This window comes from Anolis carolinensis, chromosome 3, assembly GCF_035594765.1.
Source record: "Anolis carolinensis isolate JA03-04 chromosome 3, rAnoCar3.1.pri, whole genome shotgun sequence".
Taxonomy (NCBI): domain Eukaryota; kingdom Metazoa; phylum Chordata; class Lepidosauria; order Squamata; family Dactyloidae; genus Anolis; species Anolis carolinensis.
The window spans coordinates 51,198,173-51,223,304 of NC_085843.1; the positions used below are offsets into that span (position 1 = coordinate 51,198,173).

General features: G+C 37.0%; 1 protein-coding gene across 3 annotated transcripts in view; it reads left to right on the forward strand.

Annotated features, from left to right (window-relative positions):
- Window positions 1-23,207, forward strand: part of LOC100567130 (ephrin type-A receptor 3) — a 267,235-nt gene extending 244,028 nt beyond the window's left edge. For 2 of the 3 annotated variants that reach the window (XM_062974904.1, XM_016992540.2), the window contains exons 12-17: window positions 2,162-2,223; window positions 4,624-4,833; window positions 5,331-5,480; window positions 8,610-8,803; window positions 19,223-19,378; window positions 20,387-23,207. In XM_062974904.1, the coding sequence (XP_062830974.1) occupies window positions 2,162-2,223; window positions 4,624-4,833; window positions 5,331-5,480; window positions 8,610-8,803; window positions 19,223-19,378; window positions 20,387-20,492 (878 nt within the window). In that variant the 3' untranslated portion in view covers window positions 20,493-23,207. Of the gene's footprint in view, window positions 1-2,161; window positions 2,224-4,623; window positions 4,834-5,330; window positions 5,481-8,609; window positions 8,804-19,222; window positions 19,383-20,386 lie in introns of those variants that run through there. The other variant, XM_062974905.1, reaches the window with a different exon arrangement.
- Window positions 23,208-25,132: the final 1,925 nt, after the last annotated feature.

A 25,132-nucleotide genomic window follows, 5' to 3' on the forward strand; every position in this document is an offset into this window, starting at 1 on the left:
CTTAACACTTGGGGTAATTAAATGCACTACATTTGCTATTAGCTAATTAGTCATAGGAAAGTTAGATGAAGCTCTACCTTGATACTAAGTTGTCCGTACATGTCCAGAACATGTGACCCCTTTCTCTTGAAGAGACAAAGAGTGTATTGGCATTTGAGTCAGATGAACATTTTCTTCTAGGTAATAACATTTTGGCTGTAAACTGAAGCTTTGAGATTAAAACAAGCAAGAAAAATATGTAATTAGAAACATTTGCAATAGTCACACATCTGTCAATTGAGAAACGTATTCATTATTGTGTATTTATCTATATGTGGTTGTAAAATATTGGTCTAATTTTCACCACCACCACACTTTTGCCTAGTGTTTCTGTTTTCCATTGTGTGATGATAAACATACTTAAATTAGGGGGGAAATTTTGGAATCAACAGGATTTGTTTCGAAGTAACTATGTTTAGAATGAAGGCATTAGACTATGATCTCTTTAGTGACTGTCATATTTGTCCAAAAATATTTTCTGAAATACACTCACATCTTTTGAAAAAGCAATAAAGAAAGAAATATAAATAATTTGTAATTAAGGAGACCTTACGTAATGCACTTCTGAACTACTAATACTGCCCCTTCTTTCTAGATAGCTAAAATCTAAAAAGCTTTTCTGTAATGGGATATCAAAGCTGTTGTATTGACTCTGATAACTTTATTCATGTTAAACTAACATTGTACTACTGCAAGAAATCTATAAAATCTTATATAAAATATGTATACACTAAAATAGAAATTGGCAGAAAGTACAATGTGTATTAAAATTATAGAATTGAAATTGTGTAGACAATTTTCAGACAAGCAATTTTCAGAAAACCTATGGTCTCTGAATTTGTTGTAGTAGATCAGGAAGGCTTTATGATTCCCAGTAGTTTAAATGTAACAGCAATAAAATGACTCCTCTCTCATCTTAATTTATACTGCTGAAATTAAAAAATATGAGGTGGATTTTTGTATGTAGGAGAATAGAAAGTTCTGTTGATTTGTAGTACAGGAAGTTCTTGGATTCAGAATTCTTTGATCCTAAGTGTATCTTTTTGTTGCTTGGTCTTGACATTATAATGAAAAAAGGATATCCTGTAAACAAAGGACTGTCAGGTTCTTCAGGGTGCCAACACAAGTAGACCTAAGAAAGAATCCTCCCTGAAAACCTGAAAGGCCGTTGCCAATAAAAATTGACAATTCTGGTATAGATTGGACATCTGTCCGACTATGTATAAGGCAGTTTCCCATGAGCCTATCCCTGTAGTAAATTTAGGTTAGAGAGAATATAAATCCTGATCTTCGAGTAGATTTCTGGGTCATTTGCAGCAGATTGTCAGGCATTACTGAATCCTCTTATTGTCTAACAGTAGTAAGCATCCCACATACCAAATTACGTTTTTGGAGGAAAACACAACACACCATTGTTTTAGGGTTTAAAAAAACAGGCATGATTTATGTGCAGTTGTGAGTTTGGGTTTTGTATTGATCACAAACTTTTGGACTGAGCATAGACCCAAAAGACCCTGCTCCTAAATCTTAATATGTATCTATCCATCAGAGCAAGCTCTACATAGCTCTTAAACATGGTGCTCAGGGATTCTAATAAAGAAGAAAACAAAATGTATCCAGCATAGAGAAAATACTATTTTATAGCAAGCACCCGCATGCAAAATTTACATATATATACATATAATAAATCCCAATTGCAACCTTTTCTTCACAAAGATTAATATTTCTGCACTCAAATATTTTTTATGCATAGAAAATGTAGTTTTGTGTGAGGATTGCAATTTAAAAATTTTAAGCAGAATAAGTCCCAAACTGTGAAGATTCTTGTCAGATTATCATCAGTCCAGGATTCTTGTTATACGTTTCAAACTTTTTCTAAATATCTTTGAATATTCTTTCCATCCCTAATCTAGTATTTAATAATTTTGCCATGCTTCTACCATTTGACATTACATGCCATTTTTCTCTTTTCCAAAAAGATCATGAATAAGAAATCATGCCCTGATTATATCTACCAGGACTTGTATTTTAATACATTTATTTGTATCTAGTTTGATTGAAATTTCAAGAATCACATATCTGTTCATGTGGTGCTGATTGCCTGCATTTAATATGTTTCTAGGTAAACCTGTTATGATAGTTACTGAGTACATGGAAAATGGCTCTTTGGATAGCTTCCTGAGGGTAAGTCCCCTGTTGATATCCCAATGCTGACTGTTTCTTATATGCCTTTGTAGCATATATCTATAAAATGTACAAGCCTATGCAACTTTATTCAGAGGTAAATTATGGTATGCTTAATTTAGTTTATTTCCAGGTACATAGCATTGCAACCTCAGAGTTTTTGTAGTATGTTATTAATTATTTAGGAGCTTTAATGGATTAAAGCCTCGTGACTTGAAGGTTGGGTTGCTGACCTGAAGGCTGCCAGGTTCAAATCCCACCCGGGGAGAGCACGGATGAGCTCCCTCTATCAGCTCTAGCTCCATGCGGGGACATGAGAGAAGCCTCCCACAAGGATGGTAAAAACATCAAAACATCCGGGTGTCCCCTGGGCAACGTCCTTGCAGACAGCCAATTCACTCACACCAGAAGCGACTCAGGTTGCTCCTGACACGAAAAAAAATTATTTAGTAATTAATATTTATTTATTTATCCCATGCTTCTCCTAATATAGGATCTTGAGACCATTTACAATGAGTTAAAAACAATAAACACATATACAATTAAGCAATACTAATACCATTAAACATTAGTATTAGACTTTAAACATGCCTTAAAATCCTAATCATATAGCCTTCAAAAGCCATGACAATGGAGGCAATGTACAAATACTTTAAAACATTTAAAACATAAACTCAATAGCTGAGAAATACTAACACAGTGTAAATATCAGTTACAACTGCATAGCCAGATCATGGACAATGTAAATAACCAGACAGGTCATTTCTATTCCAGCTCCATAAAAGCAGAGCATATACTATTGATAATTGAAATATTATCCACAGGGTTGAAAATACTACCATGATTTCAAAGTGCTGGGAGAATATAAAATTATTTCCCTGGTGTCAAAAAAGTTTGAGCACTATTTTATTTATAGCAGTGCTACAGTGTCCTTTCTAGCTTAACATCAGTAAGAGCTGTAGTAAAGACAGTTGGGTAAAGTCTCAATTCAATAAGGTCAATGGATGATAGTTGAAAAGAAATTCAAACTGATGCTCCTCCCTAGCTTTTTTATTGCCTGATGGACTGTGTATGGTTAAACTCACTCTCCAGAGTACACTGCCCCATGCAGGGACAATGGCATGTTAGATCTAATGTACAGAGGATATAGAAAGGGGGACATAGAAATAAATTCACCAGAAATTGAATATAACATAACCACACAAACATACAACACAAATAAGAGATCCTCAAACTTATGTTCATTTTGTTTATGTGTGCTCTACTGTGATAAAACCACAGCTATCATTTTCCTGGTTTTATTATTTATATGCATTGCACAATTGACACAAATTGTCCAATTAATGGCGGGGGTAACTTCCTCCATTAGTTTTACCATTTTTCTCAGAAAAACAAAATATATGGCTTCTGCTACACTGTAGGTCAGGGTACTGGGAAATTATTACAACTACAACTAGTCATAGGGCATATTGGTGCCCTAGTTGATGGTCAACGGAAGAGAGTGCTCAGGATGCTTCCATGACTTCCTGTCTCAATGCATTCCACAACCAGGATAGCACTACATCTTTCATTTCCTAGTGCCTTGATCTGCGGCACCTCAGAAACCTTTGTTTGGGGAGATGCTGGCTTTTGAAAAGGTAGGTTTCAGGTGGACATTGGTCACTGAATCTCGAATTACAAGATCATAAATCTAGCTTATGATTTCATAAATACTGAACAATGGTACTAGGTGGTATGGGTTTTTATGTGCAAAATTCTAAAGTTCTCAGGTTTGCCTGCACAGACTCATTCTACACAATATCTTAATTATGCAAATACTGAGTGAAAACTACACAAAGCTCCCCACTGTAATGTTATTGTTTCTGACCAGGTTACCCTATGTGTCTGACAACCTTTTTTTTTTCTTTTCCATCCCTAGAAGGAATAACCTGCATGTGCTGTGTTTGACAAAAGGAAGGAACAAAATGTTACTTTTCATTCAGTTTAAAAAATAAAGTCACAAATCCTTTTTAGGTAGAGTGTCAATCTAAATCTATTATATAGGTAACCCACAGTCTTTCCGTATACCCATTTTACCAAGCAAAAGACAGAATGTAATGGTTTTCAGTAACAAGGTCAGCAGCCTCAATAACTATGTCATTCACATTCTGCTGTGGATGAAAAAAGAGTCAGTTGAGAGAAAAAATGTTATTTGCTCTTGTTTATACAGTATACATATTTTAAGTGACAAATGAAATTACCCATGCATTTGGCAATGCTTAGGACAGTTTTATTCTGACTTTAAATGGTGTGTTTTGGCAGAGTATTTTCACCAAGTTCGAACTGACTTTCATAGAATGCTTGAAGATAGGAACATTGCGTGTGTCAAGGGGATGAGAAATTGTTGTAAATGTTTTACAGAAACATGATGCTCAGTTCACTGTCATCCAGTTAGTGGGAATGCTCCGAGGAATTGCATCTGGCATGAAGTATTTGTCAGATATGGGTTATGTCCACCGTGACCTGGCTGCCCGCAACATCCTCATCAATAGCAACCTGGTATGCAAGGTCTCTGACTTTGGCCTTTCCCGTGTTCTAGAGGATGATCCAGAAGCTGCTTACACAACAAGGGTGAGTTTGGTCATCCCTGCACTATTATTATGAAGGAGAGATGTCGGATATAGCATTACAAGTCCTCAATTAGATCATTCTGGGCTGATGACAGCAATTTTAATATTTCTGCTGCTGTTCAAGCATACTTAGGATAGTTTATCACCGCTCAGTCACTTCTTAATGCCCTTTAACCATCCAGTCAAGTCCTGAGGAATAAAAGCTGCATAGACACTTTTAACTGTGGTATTTGTGGCATATTTTGTGTGTGCACAATAGGCAAGACCTTTTTCTAAATGGGAAGCAATGCCAATATAGATATATTGAAATGTTTGAAGAATCTCTAAATACAGAGCCTAGCATAGTAGTTCCATAGAATTTTGCTTTGAAGTAAGAGTGTCATTCACTTTCCAAAGGACAGCAGTGTTTTGAAGTTTCATATTGTAAAGAATTGAATATATTCTGAAAGACTTGGTGTCTATATCATTACTGTGATATTTGATCCTTTCTGCTTGTAGGGAGGTAAGATTCCGATCCGGTGGACATCTCCAGAAGCCATTGCATACCGCAAATTCACATCCGCTAGTGACGCATGGAGCTATGGGATTGTTCTTTGGGAGGTGATGTCCTATGGAGAGAGACCATATTGGGAAATGTCAAATCAGGATGTGAGTATCTTGAGTTACACTCTCAAGCTGTGACAGGAAATATAGTATAATAACATACACTGCTCCTTTTTTTTGAGGGGGTGAGGAGAAAAGTGGATATGCACTGTCAGTTCATAAGGAATATACAAGTATGCCAACTACCTGCAAAAATGCCTTGTGCCCTTCAGTAAAATAAACAAAGAGACTACAGCATTGGACTTGATACAGCATGGAGGATGAAAGATGGTTCAGATAATCCCAAGAAGAAAACCCAAATTCTTTTATATTTATGAGAATTTGCAATAACTTTTGAGAAAACCTTATTCAATTTATTCTCATGGAGGAGGATGTTGTATTTCTACTGAGCTGTTATATGACTGCTAGCCAGTTAGAAGTGAAGTTTCTAGAATGAGAAAAAGAACATTTATATTAAAGATTTTAACAAAGAAAATTACTTTGGAGACAGTGAACAGATAACACAAAGTGACTGTTTAAATTGTTTATATGACTTTTACTCAGATGCTAGCTTAGATAGTTTTGAATATACTGCTCTAAATGTACTGCCCATAACTTAAACAAATCTGCTGTTCTTTTATCGTTTTTAAAACAATATTGCCCACAGTTCCTCTTTAAAATGTACCATATTATTTATATGTTTTCGTTCAGATTTATTCCACAAGAACCAATTATATTATGACTAGCTTTGTTCATGTATTTCAAATGAGAATAAATTTATTGTTAGATTTTACATGCTAGAAAAATATATGTTTAAGAGTAAATGGTACTAGACACTTTTTGTTAAATTTGCAAAAGGGAATATAATTTCAGAAAATGTGCTCCCATCTACAAAGTTTAGCAGGAGCCAATTCCTTATTGTTAACACAGTATAATGCAGTATGTTATCACATTGTTAGGAGCCCCCCAGTGGTGCATTGGGTTAAACCCTTGTGCCGGCAGGACTGCCGACTGGAAGGTTGGGTTGCTGACCTGAAGGTTGCTGGTTCGAATCGAACCATGGAGAGCTCAGATGAGCTCCCTTTGTCAGCTCCAGCTCCATGCAGGGACATGTGAGGAGCCTCCCATAAGGGTAGTAAAACATCAAAAACATCTGGGCGTCCCCTGGGCAATGTTTTTGCAGACGGCCAATTCTCTCACACCAGAAGTGACTTGCAGTTTCTCAAGTCACTCCTGACACAAGAGAGAAAAATCACATTGTTTTAAAGAGATTGCAGCAATGTCTTTATTGGAATGATGCAGATATAAAGTTTCTTAATCTTTAAATTGTGGGTTACATAGGAGCTTCTTTTTTGGCATTAGCTATGGTATTATATCTGTTGTCAATGTCAGCATTAAGCATGGTTAGCTTCAAAAGAGAGTTTGAAACCATTATATAAAACCTGACTAAGATAACCATGGTTCTGTTGGTAGTTGGCACATGTAATGTCTTATTGGAGCACAGTCCTGGGCACCTGCAGTGGGCCCAGGAACCAGTTTTCTATCTAGGGAGCCACATTAACTGCTGAAAATGCTTAAAATAAAAAAAGAAAACCAAGCCAAATGAAAGAAGACGCTGGTTTTGTAAAAAAAAAAAATCAGTTGTTAAACAGTAGAAGGGAATTGCAACAAATTTGAAAGGTGAATTGCCACTCCTAGAGGCTTCTTGAAGAAGCAGTTCTCCCCAATTTTTTAGTAGAAAAATGATATTTAGGAGAGTATGTATGAATGTCACAAAAACAGCCTTTTGAAAACCACTCAGCTCCATGACATCCTCAATCTAGTATCTATGATCTTGATCTGAGAATTACGAGAAGTTATTTGCAGGAGAAGGAGGATGCCTTCATTTCCAACCTGTTAAATATTGGTCAGAGGTAGAAAGCTGCTGTGTCTAAAATGAACAAAATAATTATATTATCTAACCATTTATTATTTTTATCACCATTTTTCAACATAAATCAAACATTAAAAAATAGCTGTTTAGTACTATCTACTAAAGTCTGTTTTCATTAAAGCTGCCCATTTCAGTAATTTTCCCAAGAGAACTGTAAGAAACCCAAAATCCATTTGATTTCACACAAAGAAACCACACAGCCACAACCTTTCCAGCCCAAACCCCAACATGACTACAAATATGCTTGCTGCGGCAATTACTGGTAATCTAACCTTATTGCTTCACCATGTAATTGTTAGGTCCTTAACACATCTGTCATCAGTCATATATCTCAGGGAACATGCAGCTGATTCCATGGAATGATGCAGAACTTTTGGTATAACTGAATAGTTTAGGATTTAGGAATATTTCTGTATTGCACACATTCCATTGTAAGCTTGTCTTTCAAAACAGACTGCCTGTTAGGGCAAGATGCCCCACCTTTTTGCAAAAGGAACAGGGATTGTTATTAGCTATGTTAAGCTACTGAATACTGCCCTCTTTCTGTGAATCATTTAAAAGAAATGTTTATAGTGAGGCTCTGTCTTTTTGTATGTACATATAAAGCACTACTCTTGGTGTCTCTTTTTCACGTGAAATATGTTATATTTAAAATAAAATATTTGATATTAGCATTACGTTTTATCATATACCCTCAATTATTCAAAAGAGAGCCATATATTAGTAGTAGTGTGACACATGATTTGCTCAGCCAAGTTCTTAGGTCCAGTCCCTGGCATCTGTGGTGTCTGAATCTCTGAGGAGTGCTGCTAATTTTTGTGGGCAATCTTAACCTAGAATATCTCACATAGCAATTCTTCTGTGTGTCTCCAATAGCAATTCCTGTAAACTGTTAAGAAAGGGGGGGGTGAGTGTAGCGTGATGATCCAGATGTTTTCTCCTTGGAGCAATTAAAGCATGTATTGTAGGAAATGCATTAAATTGACTTGTGTTTGATCTAATCAGATTTGAGTAGCATTCAAGGTTGAATATGAGCTTCTACAGAGATGTATTACTCATTACTCAATGTTCTTGTGACTCTTTCCACATCTCTCTCTCTCTGATAAAAAGGAAGATGTGCCCTTCCGACCACTTAGAGAATGAATACATTTGTTTAAACATGGATCATCCACAATAATATAATGGTTATGACTTGCACAACCCAAGAAGGTAGAAGTTCACTGAGTGTCCTTCATCTTTGCCAATCTCTTCTCCTTGTGCAGGTAATTAAAGCCGTGGAGGAAGGATATCGCTTGCCACCTCCCATGGACTGCCCAGCTGCCTTGTATCAGTTGATGCTGGACTGTTGGCAAAAAGACAGAAACAACAGACCGAAGTTTGAGCAGATTGTCAGCATCTTGGACAAGCTGATCCGTAATCCCAGCAGTCTAAAAATAATCACCACTGCGGCTGCAAGGTGACCCATTACATTCTACATCTTGCACACTGAAAAAGAATATGTTTGCTTTCTCTGCCTCCAGTAATTATAATATGTTTGCTCCATCTAACACCCACTTCCTTACCCACAGCTATTCCTTATTAACAGCTTTGCTCCCAGGGGACAGTAGGATAGATTGGGGGGGGGGGGATGAGAGCCTGGCTTCTATCTGCTTATCTTGCTTGAAACAAACAGGGCACCTTCTTTCTCCAAGTGATACTAACCCAGCTGGCAAAAAGAGACAAATGAATGCCAAGTTTCAAAGTCATATGAGCTATGAACTGACAAACAAAAGAAAGCCATGTTCAACAGAAAAGGTTTTGGTGCTCTGAACCTTGGGAATGAAAGATTTAGAAATATGAGCATGATCAGAACAGTGTTTTCTGACCATGAGTTATACACAGCAAGGTCATAATCAGCAAGGACAGAAATCTTGAATGGACAGAAAAATAATCCTAGTAATCTCATATTTCATGTTTAAAGAAAAAGTTGTAGCTGTGAAGATATGAAGTTCTGCCCTCATGTTCATTTAACCCTCAATAATTTTAAACATGCATGTGTTCAAGCCACTGTTGTGTTCAGTTGTTATGCACATGCATATTTAAATGTGCTAGTTAGTTGGTATGAGAACAACCTGAATCTCTCCTCTGCTACTAAAGCTAGATCATATAGGACAGTGGTAAATAAACATACTTTTCGTTGATTCAAGACTCTACAGAATATTTGCTTCACTTTCTTTCACTAATAAATTCAGGATAAATTACATTAATAAATCTTTGTGTATGCATGCAGTGATTTTGCGACATTTTTCAGCTCTAAAACAGAGTGTTTGCACCAGCTAACATCAACAGTTGTTTATTCAGAAAAACATATTTTAAAAGCACAATGAAAGAGACAGAATCATTTTTAAAAGCTACATTATAGATGGACAGAGGGAGGAAACCTCAAAATCATCACATCAAATGCCAGTCTTTTAGTATCATCAGAAAAATAAAGAGCAGTGGGGCAGAAGGCATGGAAGAATAGTATGTGTCAAAGTTCTATGTTCTTGCTGGCACATTAGAATCATCTTTTTTGTCCTTTCTGTCAATAATAATAATAATAATAATAATAATAATATACTTTATTTATATTTGGCTCTAGAACACACATACAGCAAGCATTCAATGCAGTTATACAAGTAACAAGGACAAACAATACACAGTCAGAGGTAAAGGCATTTCCCATCTTATTTCCAGCATCTTGGAGGCTGTGCTGTACTCCGGCCATGGGGGATGGGGAGTGCTGTCATCTTCCATGCCAAGGAGCTTTGACATCCTTAGACATCCTCCCAATCGATGTCCTTAAGGGCGCCTTTATTACCTCTCCACTAAAAGCAATACCTATTTATCTACTCACATTTCTGCTTTTGATCTGCTAGGTGGGTAGGGAGCTAGGGCTAACAATGGGTGCTTACTCTGACCCAGGCTCAAACTGCCGGCCTTTTGATCAGCAGGATTTTTCTGCAGCTAGTGGTTTAGCCCCCTGTGTTAAGCCCGGCCCCAGCTCCCTGTAAGAGTACCGCTTATTCATCTTTTGATTGATCTCAATAATGTAAAAGTACTTTCTCCTACTATTTTATCTGCACCAGTAGAATAGTTTTATGATTAATCTTGTTCTTTAGGTGACTTCGTTAAATTCCTTTATGATTAGATATTTGTAACTGGTTTTCCTAAAATGTCTTAGTCTGGAATACTATATGAAAAGCTAAGGGCATAATTTTTCATTTCTTAAAGCTTACTTTGTGAGTGTGCCAGAGAATTGCATAACCTATTCAGAATTCCTTTATCTGGGTGTCTGACCATTGTCATCCCTGCCCCCCCTCCCCCCCACACACAATTCTAATTTAACCTTTATAATGTCTAGATTTTTTTAAACAAAGGAAAACAGTGAATTCATAGTTCATCCAGTTTTGATCACTTCCATTATTTGTCTAGTTCGGCTTTTTTTTTTCTTGCTCTCCTGAGCATTGCTTCACAATTGTGAATAGTGGTCTAAGTTAGAGAACAGATGGAATGCAACCCAATGAAGGCAATGTATTGTATATCAAGAACATGTACCCTTGAGATTGAAGAAGACACAACTCTTCATAGATTCTGGTTATCCTTTGGCTATAAAATAGTGGAACTCATGACATGATGAGCAATATACAGTACAGTGACTGCTTTTGTCATGTCAGCAGTCAGTCAGTCCCTTCTGTTTATCAACATATAGTCTCATGCTTGCAAAGCTCTGGGTTTGAGTTTCAGTGGTTTAAGAAAGAATTTGAAGGCTGAGGCAAATGACCAGAGAAATGGGTAGGTAGAGTGAGGAGATAATTGTAAGAACAGAATGATAAAGTAAATGAAGAGGCAGTGCAGGAACACAGAAGAATGCAAAAGGAGAGAGAGAATGCAGGATCTCAAGGTAAAAAAAACTGGAAGAGGATGGAATAGAAAGTCTAGAAAAGGAGATAGAAGTAAGACAGCAATGAAATAGGAAGCAGCAAAGATTCAAAGTGGGAAGAAAATAATGTCCTGGATCATTGGTAAGAGTGAGGCTGAAAAGTAAAATGGGAAGCTAATCAGTCTCTCATTTTAGAAACTGGTGAATCCACCATAATGTGTGTCATCCAGGCAGGGATGTAGCCAGAGGAGGAGGGGGTTAAAGGTTCACCACTCCCCCAAAATGTGTCAGGTTAAACCTGGTGTACTCATGAATTGGTTAACCAGTTAAAACTCATGAGTAAACTAGGTGTTTTTTTAACCTTTGGGGGGGGGGGAGTTGAACCCTTAACTCCCCCCCCCCCGGGGCTACAGCCCTGCATCCAGGACATGTAGAAAACACTGTTGGCTCTCATGCTAATTATTTATGCTTGAGATTATGCTCACCTGGATGCACCATACTCTCAAGTAACATCCTGTGTTATTGAGAAGTAGCTTCCATGGGACTTTATCAATTGTGTACTAAAGATTCATTTTATAGAATACAAATAAAGCATCTAATTCATGTTTTGTGAGGTACATAGAACTAGATGACCTCACAAAACACACTAGTCCTTAGTACAATCAAAATTAAATGGAACATTGGATTGTTCTGGCTATAGGTGCAATTTTCTAGACAAGTCTGGTCTACTTTGGAATGCATAGAATTATAAAAAGTGCAGAGGTGAAAATAACAAAAAAAATCACCCTTAAAAATGATTTGGTTTGTGCCCTTCAGTAATGAATCTACAGGAAATCAGATTATGTATTCTGTTGCTTAGTATCTCAAGAAACCATGGGGGGGGGGTGTGAAGGGAAATCTTCTATTTGTATGCTGTCTTCAAGCATAAGAGGAAGGCAGAATCAATCTAAATAACAGATGTCTGGGTCAAATCTAGAGAGCAGCTCCCAGTATCTATTCATGTCACTTTAGAAAGATTCAATAAATGGAACAGGTTGAGAGCAGGCAAGCTGGTAGCAAAGTGTAAGGGTGAAGAGTTATATTTCTCCCACTAACCCTCCTCAGTGTCAGATTTCCAGGTGTGTGAATGCTAGCTTGACTGGCTGAGGTCCAAGAAAACCATCTGGACAGGCAGATGAATTACTGTTACTTTTAGCAACAAGCTGCCTTCTGAGGGAATCAATATATACACAGTAGAGGCATAGAACTTGCTCTCCTGGGGCCATTCTTAGGACATGGGACCCTTTCACACTACAGTCTCATAGCAGCATGATTCAACTTTAACTGCTAGGTTTCCACTTGATGGGATCCTGGAATTGGCAATTTAGGGAGAGACATATACCATTCTTTGCTAGAGAGCTTTAGTGCCTCACCAAACTGCAAACCCTAGAATTCCACAGGATGTAGCCATAGCAGTTAAAGGTAAACAAAATAACTATGATTATGTAGCCTCAAAGAGTTCTTGAGCATTTATTCTTTCTCTTAAAAGTAATTTCAAAGAGAATGAGCATGAGTAACTTTAGGAACATCTACATGTGCCACATACATCAGAGCTGATGCAGACCAGGGTACTCTGGAGGAGTCTGGACAACCAAACCCTCAGAAAAGGGAGGGAGAAAAGGAGTAATTGACCACTTTCCATTTGCCCCTCCCCTCTTTGATCACTCTGATATTCCAACCAGTATCAGTGCTATAAACAACAGCAACTGCTAGCAATTCCAAGTCTTGTGGCTGCCACTATGGTGAAGACAGAATGGTTATAGAAAATGCCATGCCCTTTCCCCAGACTGCTCATGCTTGGGGAAAGTGGGATGGTTATGTAAACAGAGATGGCTAGTTCTAAAACATAATTGGCACAACTGTTTTCACATGCTCAAAGTACAGGTGTGCTCTGGAATTTCCGAGAACATTCAGGCCACCCCTCAACTTCAGACAATGCAGGGGAAGGCTGTGTTAAGCATCTTTTCTGGATATGTAGGGCAAATTGGCTTCATGCATCATGTGGACACCATGAAGTCCAGTCACCCTGCCATGCCCCATTTGGCCTGTGTAGATGGGCCCAAAGTCTAGATCTTAATACTGCGGTGAAATATTATTTTTCATGCAACAGTGTTTTCTGCACAGAAAACGATCTTTTCTGCGCAAAATAATCACCTGTCAATTTTGTGCAGATGAAAACCTAATTGTAAATACCTTTGTATCAATTTTTGAAAACTTTATCACAGTGGGAAGGAAATTCCTGAACATGCTCATTGGTCCTTAAAAAAAACATACTGAAAAGTTACATCCCTATAGTGTTCACTGCCATGTTTCTGTGCTATGGAATCCTGAGTTGGCAGATTAGGGAGGGGCATTTAGGAATCTCATCCCGAGAGCTCTAATGCTTCACCAAATTGGATGGAACTATGGCAGTTAAAATAGAATCATAGTACTAAAATTGTGTGAATGAACCTTTAGTATCAGTATGCTTCCTACTTTTTTTGCTCTTTATGGGAGTAGAAATGATAGCCATTTTTCCAGAGCCACTACTACAAGTGGTACTGAGGGACTAGATAACATCAACCAATATAAAACATTCATTGTAACTATCATTTCCATTTGATTTATTGATTTGCTATATGGAGTTTTAGAAATGTAGTGGCAATGTATTCATAAATGACAGTTCCTAAACAGCCATGGGACCAGCTAAATGTGTGGCTGGTAGATCCTGGTCTTTGTTGTCCAGCACACCTGGAAGGCACTTGCTTGATGAAGGCTTTGATGTCTGTTTTCCAAATCTGCAGGGATTTACTTTTTAAAAACACACACATAGCACACAACTAGGCCAATTTTATTTTAAAAAACACAGTTACTAATTTTTACTCTGAGCAACACCGTAAAACAAGCATATATAGCTATTAAAAAGACTGGAGTTTTTCTAGTGCTGAGATAATTAGAGTCAACAAAATATCTCATTGTCTCCTCAGTGTGTCATTTATTTTCTGGTCTCTTGTTGGGAAGAGGAAACATTCATGCTTCCAATTGGCAATGAAGATAATGTTGTTGTTTTAAAATATATATATAATCAAACACTTGTGCTTTCCTAAGTCTGAGACGATAATTATGTTGGTCTTATAATTAGTCCTGGATTCTGCTCCATACATGTATTTATAAGCAATAAATGTCATGTTTCAGCTCATTGAAAGATCCAGCAAGGTTTACATAGACAAAAATGTTTTTTAAAATTACTAGCTACAGATAGATGCATTCAAGCACACCAGAAAGAAGCTAGCTAAGGTGACGAGTAAAAATAGACTTGGAAGCTTACAGGGAACAGTATCCAATGTTCCTTTTAGCAGCACAATGTTACCTCTCAAATAATAGTGCTTGATGATAGTGGTTACAAATTAAGTTATCTCTTTCCAACTGGACAGCTGGCACACTGGGGACTGTGATTTGTATCAGCAGGAGGCAGAGCTCCATTGCTATTTATATGTTTATTTCAAGTCATGATGTGGTGTGACAGAAAGTCCTTTGCAATGTGGCAACATCCATCTTAATGACAGCAAACCATGGCTCTCCAGGCTTTCATGCAAAAGAACAAGGCTAATTCCAGCTGTTAACATAATAGGTCTGTCCATAAAAGCCAAATGCAAGAGGCCATTGGTGGAACATATACTTTGGAATCTCACTCTTGAGCAGATTGTTCTCTTTTTATTTATGAGCCATATGTCCAAGCATGCATGCAGGATTCCAGACATGGCCAGTGCCCAAATGACTAATGTGGAGTCTAATTTTCTTTTTCTATATCAGTACATCAAGAACATTTTCAAGTGAAGTTAGTGAGAGTAGGAAGCAGCAAAAATAAAGAAAGGAGTGGGTGGAGGAAAATGGTGATGGGTAAAATGGTTTCCCTTCCCTTGAGCAAACATGCAATTTCCATGATTTCTTTTTAATGACCACAGTCTGATGTTAGTAGGACCTGATTTATGAAAAGCTGTGAAAGATCAGGTGGAACCCTGCAGGACATCATTTACAGCTGCACGACTTGCACTCCATCTAATTTGTCTAGTAAAAGTGTGAGCTTATGGCACACATCACCCAGCCCATAAATTTCATGTTTAGACTTGCTGTCTAGGGGCTGGGTCAAAGGGAGGGAGGGTAGAAGCCAGTGAATGCAGATGCTCTGAAAGCCCACATTCCCTTGGTGCACATGAGGAGACATCACAGACTCTTCACAGCAAGAGACAAATTCCTCTTCATTGATAAACTGTCCAGATGTCCTCTCCAAGGAGGGAAGTAGCTAATTTATTTAATTATTTATTTGGTCTAGAATCCTACAAGAAAGAAAAATGATACTTTGCAACACTGGTTTATTCTGGGGTTACTTGCATTCATGATCAGCTCATAGTTTTGTCTCCATTATACCTAGGTCCCAGCAATAAACATGAAAGCTTTACTAGACTGCTACAATTGCTAATCCTGCCACACTGTTTTTTGTCATGTTGCTTAAACATTTCCGCCATCCCATCCCAAAGTAGTGATTAAGTCAATTTGTCTTTTAAAAAAGAACAGAAAAGAAAGGATTATGTTCAACTTTACATCAGATATGTTTTAATATATAACTTGGGATCCTATAAGTTATGTCCAAAAACACTATGCATTTTTAAAAATTAGGTTTTCAAGAGACAAATACAAGGTAGCAAGGTGCATTTCTGCATTTCATTTAATAAATGTTAGCATGTCACTTAGATTTATTTTTGAAATGGATATTTACGGAAATGGCTTTAGTCCAAACACATGATGTGCCTGTGAACTAACAATGCATGCACAAATGAGCACTTTGTTTGAGAGTACTTCTCTAGACAGCTGGCCTAAAATTAGCGATGTCAGTTCTTTGCTGATCAACCATGGGAATAAAGGGACCAGAAAACATAAATTGGGTTGAAATAGGGCACATTATTTTAAGTTTTGACTTATTTGATCTTTAACCCTGGTTGGGGCAAAATGGTAGACCACATTAGGGAAAACCCAAACCAATCAGACTGCATGATCCTCATGTCATAAATGGTTTGAATAATCAGTTCCTTGCACTTCAGCAAACCTAGGCATTACCCCAGTGGCCACCATGTGTGGTGGAAGTCCCTTACTCCACCTCAACAACATTGGAAGTAGGCCATACCACCAAAGCTCCCTCTTCCCCAACAATTCAACCATAGCCAGATCACTCATTCTGAAGTGGGGTTTAAAATGGCAATGACAATCCTGGTATGGTCCCAGATTAGAACTTGAAATCTGAAAGAAACAACAAAGCAACAGCAAAACATGTTAAATTAAAAAGGATGAACATATATCAGGTATACTGAAGACCTCCAGTGCCCAGTCCCTTGGATACATTGGTGGTCCATGCTCATTGCTGATATAGCTGAATGTTGCACCCCAAGGCAGCGCAAGCACCCGAAAACCAGACTGGAGCCAATATAACACACAAGCCGTTTATTGAAGCAGAATATATATATCTATGCACATTTAAGGTGGAAAGTCAGAAGAAATAGTCCATAATATATAGTCTATTGCACTTCAGAAAGAGTTTATCAATGTCCAATTTGTAATCCACAAGTGAAGCTTGATAGCTTCCTTTAGAAATCAAAGTTTGTCCATGAAGCAATAGCAGAAACAAAACACTGCAAATCCGCTTGAAAAGTCCTGTAGCAAAGTCAAAGAAGCAAGGTAAACAAAGCAAAGTCAATCTCTATTCAGGAACAAGGAAGTCGCAGTAACAAGGCAAGGTCTACTCGGGAATCGATAACAAGGCAAGGTCTACTCTCCTGGAACTGGAAACGCGGCACGGATTCAGAAGACAAGGCAAGGAGCTGGAAACTGGAATTGACACCGCAACAAGAATACTTTTAAGGATTCTCAAGCCTGTAAGAGTACAGGACCCCCAAAAACTTCCCTTGGGAAAGTTAGCCATCCGACTTGTGAGCTAATCTTCGAGACCTTCTCACTTCCTCTTTCTTGCTTCTATCTCTAGTAACAAATTCCTTCCGATTAAACATCTCATCTTTACCCAGGTCAACACCATCTGGTGTGGGTAATGATGAAGACTTCGGAATGTCTGCCAATTAGTGGTTCTTCTGAAATCACCATATCAGGCATTTGCAAGGTCATGGGGCCTCGGCTTGAAGCAGAATTGTCTGCAAAATCCTCAGCCTCATCTGTTTCCAACTCCATCTCTTGATGGAATACAGGCCATGATGGCTGATCTACAACACTGAAGCAGCTGCAGTCCCCTCCAGTTAAAGGCAACACAAATGTCTCCCAGGATGTCTCCTACATCCTTACCAGGATGTGAACTCAATTATCATAAGGAATGGCCTGATAGTAATAACCAATATATCTCAAAACAGTTGTCATGTTGTTGTTCATTGTTATTTGGTTGTGCTGAAGAGGGTAGGGAAGGAGAAAACTAAGAGAAAGAACTTAGTGTAAAATGAAAATATTGGAGACTTTTGATGCTCTTTCCACACCTACCATCTTTTGTGAAGTGTTCAACACATTGATAGATCTAGAAACATATAAATAAGCATGAAATGCAGTAAGCATGAAACAAGAAATGCAGCTTCTTAAGGGAATTAGCACTGTAATGCTTATTTACAGGAGCAAAATTAATCAACTCAACAGGACTGTCTTCTGAGCAAAGCAATAATAGGATTGCTCTCTTAGGCACTAAAATGTCATTATTGTTTGCTTGTGAAGTTATGGTAATTTCAAACAGGTAAACTACTTTTAATGTATGACTTTGAAGGGGATGGAAAGAACTTCTATATTATGAATCTGTACATACTGTTTTTCTTCAAAAATAGAAATTTTGTTTACTTGTAGTGTAGCAAAATATATGCACCTGTTCGTACATAAAATTTAGTTACTTTGTTTTATACCCCACCCCCTCCCTCATTGAGCGACTCTGTGTGGTTAACAGCTGGCAACAATTCAATGCCATTCAAACTTAGGACAATACAAAGTCAAATTACATGTAACACAAACAACACAAACCATTTCTAACAATTCATATAATTCTATAATATGGGTGGCCATTCAGTGTGGTTACTAGAAAGATTGATAGATGAAATCTTTAAGGTCTGGATTAAACTCTGGAGCAAATTTACTGATCCATTGACATAGAAATTACCAGCCATCACTGGTCTATGGGAGTCTATATGAGTATTGCACATGCAGAGATGTAATCTGTGTCTTATCCCCTCCAGAAAGAAACTGAAAATTTTAATTTTGCTAATGTGCTCATCGCTTTTGTGCCTGCAACAATTTGTATCACAGGTTCTTAATCAAGGCATCCAATATTTTTCAAATATAATTCCATGGTTCAAACCATCACTCATTCTCTTATTTGAGCCATCAGATAATAATGTGCATGAATTTACAGTGTGTGCCAGAGGACCAATCAATTTAATCTGAGATTAAGCAAATTAATCATTGTCATAAAGTAGTATCCTGCTGGAGCTTTGTTTGGCAATGTTTATTAACTTAAAATAACTTACACTACTTTGTGAAAGTTTCTGTTCAAGAGTAATATGTATTAAGTGATATACCTGGCACTGCAGTAATGATTTTCAAGTCTAAAACACTGAGTGGTTCATTTACAATGCAATCCAATACATGTCTACTCAGGACTATTTTCCACTGAGCTCAGTGCAGCTTTCTCTCAGGTAACTGAATACAGCAGTCAGCTTTGGTCCCTCAATTTGACATTTTTTTTCTCCAGCTAAAACAACAATTTCAATCATATATGAGCTCTGTAACCATTACATTCTATGCCTGACCAGGAGCCTCTGAATTATTTGAACGATTCTGCTGGGACTGAAGTTAAGTTTAGATAGAAAATTAATCTCTTTGTATTTCTGCTCTCTTGCTATAACAATTTTCATTTTGTTTTAGGCCCTCAAATCTCCTTCTGGACCAAAGCAGCATTGAAATCTCCGCTTTCCGCTCAACAGGTGACTGGCTGAATGGCATTCGGATAGGACAATGTAAGGACATATTCACAGGAGTAGAATACAGCTCATGTGATACAATAGCCAAGATTTCCTCAGAGTAAGTCAATACCTTAATATTGCTTCTTTAATTCTTTTTGTGCTTCTCATGCAGGATTTAGGTTAGGCTTTCAATTCTATGTAGAGTTAAGAATTCAAATATATTAATTAATTACTCAACTGTTATTTGTTTAATGGTTTTCCAGCCCTCTTTTGCAGGAGATAGCTTTTAAGGTACTTTACAGTAATCCATAAAACAACCTAATATGGCCATACAAAAATGACAAGAAAATGTTAAAACATGATGGAACAATTCAGGAAACAACAGCAGCAGATAAATCAAAGACCATTTTCAGATGCACAGAATTATTCTGTGCAAAAAAATTCATTTGGTTTTTTGGAATGGATAACTAGTTTTCTGTATAAAAATCTTTTTGTACCAAAAAACCCAACATGAATTAAAATAAATCTATAAATGTATAGTTTATCACTTGTTTGCAGGCTCATCTACACTGCCATATAATGCAGTTAGATTCAAGCTGATTTATATGGCAGTGTAGATGGGGCCTGGGATTCTCTTTGTTGGGGTTTTGTGACACTCAAGAAACCAGTTTTCAACCATTTATAAATATTTTCAAATATACTTTCTATCCTTAGGTGATAGACCAACTGTTCTGCTCTGACTGGTCTCCAAACAGACCTCAGGCCTATGTAGAACAACATGAGAGAATCAGATATTAATTTATTGATTTTATTCAAAAATGTAAGAAATTATCTTAGTTCACATTTTAATGTGCATTTAGCAATTTCTCACTTCTAAAGCTAGGCATAATTTATCAAGAGAATCTACCCAACACAGCGAAAAAGATCTGAGATCATATTGAAACACTTTTCAAAAGCTAATTGTTTATCTACTAAGAAATATCCTCCAGTGTCTTTCACTCAACTTGAACAATTCAAGTTAACCCAATATATGATGAAAAGTAATCATGCTTATGTTGTGGACTATTTTGTTATGGTATACTTTCCATATATGATGAACTCATTAGATGTGCTCTGTGTTTTCCAGTGACATGAAGAAGGTTGGTGTGACAATTGTTGGGCCACAGAGAAAGCTTATTAGCAGTATTAAGTCTCTAGAAATGCATACAAAGAATGGCCCTGTTCCTGTGTAAACTACCAAAACGTTGATGCTCAGGACACAACAAGAGGCAAGAAGATGTTACTGCAAAGGTCATGACAATGAATGAGAAACAGCAAGTTTTAAAAGGCACTCTTGTAACAATGTGGGAAAGATGACATTTGGGTGGCTATTGCATGCCCCCAAAGAGACTCATAAGATGAGTTCAATTGCCTTAAAGTAGGAATGAAAAACACTTTTTCTATCTCTTATTCTTGGAGGAGGGTGCTTTTCCCCCCCTTTGTAATAATGGACTGCTCAAACAAGTGATGCATTTGAAAAAAAAATGTTTTAAGATGTTTTTAAAAATCCTTCCGTGTACCTTAGAGAGCCATTCAAATGTCAATGGACTGAATTCTGCAAAAGGCAAGCAAACTGTGGATGTAATGCTGTGTTTTGACTGCCTGTCTACAGCAGCAAGTAAAGGAATTACCCCTTGCAGTATTTTTTATATGTGAAAAGGATAGGTGATTAGCATTTTATTTCTCTAAAATATTTCTAGTAGGGATATTTGGGGATGATACCTCAGACTTTTCTGGCCATATTTGCAATGATAGTCTTTCAATATTCCATTTCAACTGTGGAAGGAAAACATGGATAATGTTTGGGATCAAATGGAGGCAATAGACCAATAATATTTGTTATGGGGCTAGCTTGGATGTGTGTGTTCTTTTTTAAAGAAAACAAGTCTTAACTTTTTCTATATAAAAGGCCTATTTATTTCCCTTTTATGTATGTTCCTGATTTTTTCTATTTATATGTGATTTTATGGGATTTGTGACTACCAAGTGCCAACTTCTCTCAGGCTTTGGCTGCATTCTTAATATTTGGATGATTCCATGAGACATTTCCAAATAAACAGCCCCAATATAGTTTCCATGCAGACAGAGATCTTTGTGACCATACTAAGGCTGTATCTGCAGTGTAGAATTAATGCAGCATGACACCACTTTAACTGGCATGACTCAATGCCATGGAATCATGGGAGTTATAGTTTGGTGAAGCAACAGCACTGTTTGGCAAAGAAGGCTAAAGACTTGTAAAACTACAGCTCCCTTGATTCTATAGTACTGTGCCATGGCAGTTAAAGTGGTGTAAAACTGAATTGAGTCTACAGTATAGATGCACTACATTGTATCTAATGGTGGAAATTTTCATTCATAATATATGGTGTAGTGCAAACAAGTAAGGAACCACACAATCATGTTTTTATAGGGTCAAAGGTTTTGATGAGCTGTTTATATATTTTCCACCATTTAGCATAAGCTTGCATACTTGCATATATTTGGAGTTATCTGCAGAATGTACCTGGCTATTGGAAGGTCTTTCAAAGTATATGATGTGATGTTTCATAAAAAGACAATTCACTTAGCTTTCCCTGGGATCAAAAAAGAAGGAAAAAAGGAAGATTTTTAGTTCTTATACCAGTAATATCCACCTAGGGCAAATAATATTGTTTACTTCTAAGGTTGAAATCCTAAACACACGGGAGAGTACAATAATCCCGATTTAATACAGGGGTATTTCTACTCAGTAAATATGCACAGGGTTGTAATTGATCAGTGCTCTTGCAAGATACTTTATAGACTGTGTGTGTTTTTGTGTAACAATCTCAAAAATCAGCATGTACCCAATTCACAATATCTTTGACATCTTTTACACACATTTGAACACAACAGATCTCACAAGACCTGAAGAGCCATTCTGTTTGAGGATTGTGTTCAAATTTCAGAGCACATAAAGTAGCACTGCAAAATGGCACCCTAACATTAACACTGGTGTACTTTCCTTGTACATCTCTGACTCTTTCATATGATATCAATGTAAACAGACCAATGTTCTGCTGTAATACCATAAATACACACTATCTTTGTCATACTAACAGCACCTTCCATCAGCATCTTTGGCTCCAAATGCTTAACCCACAATTCATGCTAGCCAGAAGCAATTGAAAATCAAAATAATTATATGCTGATCTCCATAATAACACATGGAACCAATTGTCCAGGAGTCTTCCCTAAATTGTTGTAAAAGGAAAATATGTACTTGTTTGCAATTTTTCATAATAAAATTTTGCCTATCCTTAATTTCCTCTCCGAGTTGAGTAGCCCACCTTGGAATATTATTCAGATTGTGTTTATATGAAAGATGAATTTTGTTGTTTGTTCAGGAGGAAATATGTTCTTTTACAGAAATTTTTTAAATAGCTTTTGATCTTCTCTTTTTTACAAATTTGTACTGTCCAGAGGCCTCCTATTGCTCATACTCCCTTTCTCCCCCTGTACATATGTAAACATAGCAGTGTACAATTCTTAATCTGTGGAGTAGAGGAAATAGAATTTTGTGGCCATCTGCCTGTACAGGACCTGCCTTTGACTATGATTTACATCAAACAAGCAACACAAAGTCTTCACAAAAATATGTACCATATTATTGCTTTTGTATCTTTAAAATATTGTGGGTTTTACATATATTATTTATTTCTGTTAACATATTACATAGTCTTTGCTGTACTTTAGAATCCAATAAGCAATGTAGAGGTATGATTTGAACTGGCAAATCAGCATTTACTTTTAATGTTTATTTCAAAACATTACTTACTGAGTTTATTAATTACATTGTGCAATTGTAGATGGCCTGTTACTAATGTAAAATGATTTGTAGTGGGAACATTTATATTTTTATAATAAACACAATGAAAGTATTTTTACATTTTGGAATGCAGAGGTGATTGCTTGAAAACTTAGGCATGCTTTTAAAATTTACATTTAATCTGCAATAATAATCTCAGGCAAACATTAGATATAGGATACAGTCTTATTTTACAGCATAATTCAGAAAATGCAATTATGCTGAAGAAATTCTCTGTATCATCTAGATCAGTGCTTCTTAAACGGTGGGTCCTGACCCCAAATGCAGTCCCCTTAGCTCAACAAAAATTAGCAATAGTAAAAGTTTTCTGACTATAAACTACTATCTGTTTTAGACTTTTATAAAAAATCTGTTGTGCATTATTTACAGTGGACACAGAAGAAGGTGCTTTATCTGTCCTTCATAAAAAGGGAAATCACTTTGTTTAGCACGCCTTGCAAATGCTGATTTGTTATCAGTAAATGATTGGCTTGCATACCTTTTTATATTTGTATATCACTGGGGTCATAGAAAAATTTCTCAGGCCAAAAATGGTTGTGAGTGGAAAAGTTTAAGAAGCCTTGATCTAGATAAGCCTCAGATCTTTTCATCCATTATACTAGTATAACATCATGCAGCTAGAACTCTGAAATCAATCTCTATATTTTCCTGTTGCTGGGTTACAAACACATCAAGTCACTTTAATGCCACCATTCAGTTGTTTCAAGAAATCAACCCAGAGTCATCATTTCCCCCTGTTTCTGTGATTCAGCATCCACACCCTTCAAGGTTATAACTGCATTTATCAAATAGGAATATGTGGGGAGGAATCTCCATTACTAAGGTTCCAGTTGACACTAATCTTCTTGGCAGGGCCAAAAAGTCTGGAGACTTTCCAACCTCCTCAAGGGATAGCTCAAGCCTATGACTGAAATACGGAATGTTTCTGTTGCTCTGTCTAACTCTTCTGTTTCCTTGAAGGATAAATATCTTTTTTCTTTCTTTTATGAAGCTAAGTGCACACCAAGAACAAGCACAACAGGACATGCTGATTCATCAGAAAGCAAGAAAAACGCTGCTTCTATTTACAAGGCAGTCATTAGTATTTTCCTGTGCTACACATTTTTACAGAATTTTGTAAAAAAAAAAACACTTTTTAGAGATATGCACGTTTCCTCAGAGACTAAAAGCAGCAAAAATAAAGCCCTACTGTTAACTCGTGGATCACTTAAAGAGAATTTTTTTAGTCTTATTTCATAAGTACAAGTCAGGATTTACACCCCCACATCAAAACTAACAGCACAGACAGGCTAAATATGTTTGTCTAATAAGTTTGGAATCTGTGCATTTACTTTCCACAGAAATAGAGAAAGCATTCTCAAATTCCTGTAAGCAAACGTGGTGTGTGTGTATCAGGATCAGGGAAAGGGAATTTTATGAAATTTCATGTTGACTGACATCCTGTTAGTGATCTGTGCTCCATATCCATAGATTCTGAATACACATATTCAATCATTCAGAAAAAGAAAAATTCCCAAAAGCAAACCATGATTTTTACCATTTTATATAAGTGTCATTTTCCTATGACATTGTATATGGATTTTAGTGTCCAAGCAGGATTCTGGAACTAAGCCAAAGAGATACCAAAGGCCCACTATGTTCCTTTTTTTGAGATTGCAGAAGTTGGTATTTCCCTCCTCATCGTGCCCAGTCGACCCTGCTAGACCTAATGTACAGCCTTTGACACTTCCTTCCTGTGGTCATTCCATATCTCATGGGTATCGAGCATAATTTTGCATTGGACTATGGGAAGATAACCAGAACTTCTCCAATCCTACACACTTCCCACAAGACACAAAACGGCCATGCTTTTTGTAGAGAAGCTATATGGTAAAGAAGGAGTGATATATGGCTCAACCCAGCATGGGTCCCCAGACAGAACTACGTTGAGGCATGCAGGATTACCACCACTGAATGTCTCATCTGTTTGTGACAAATTAGTTC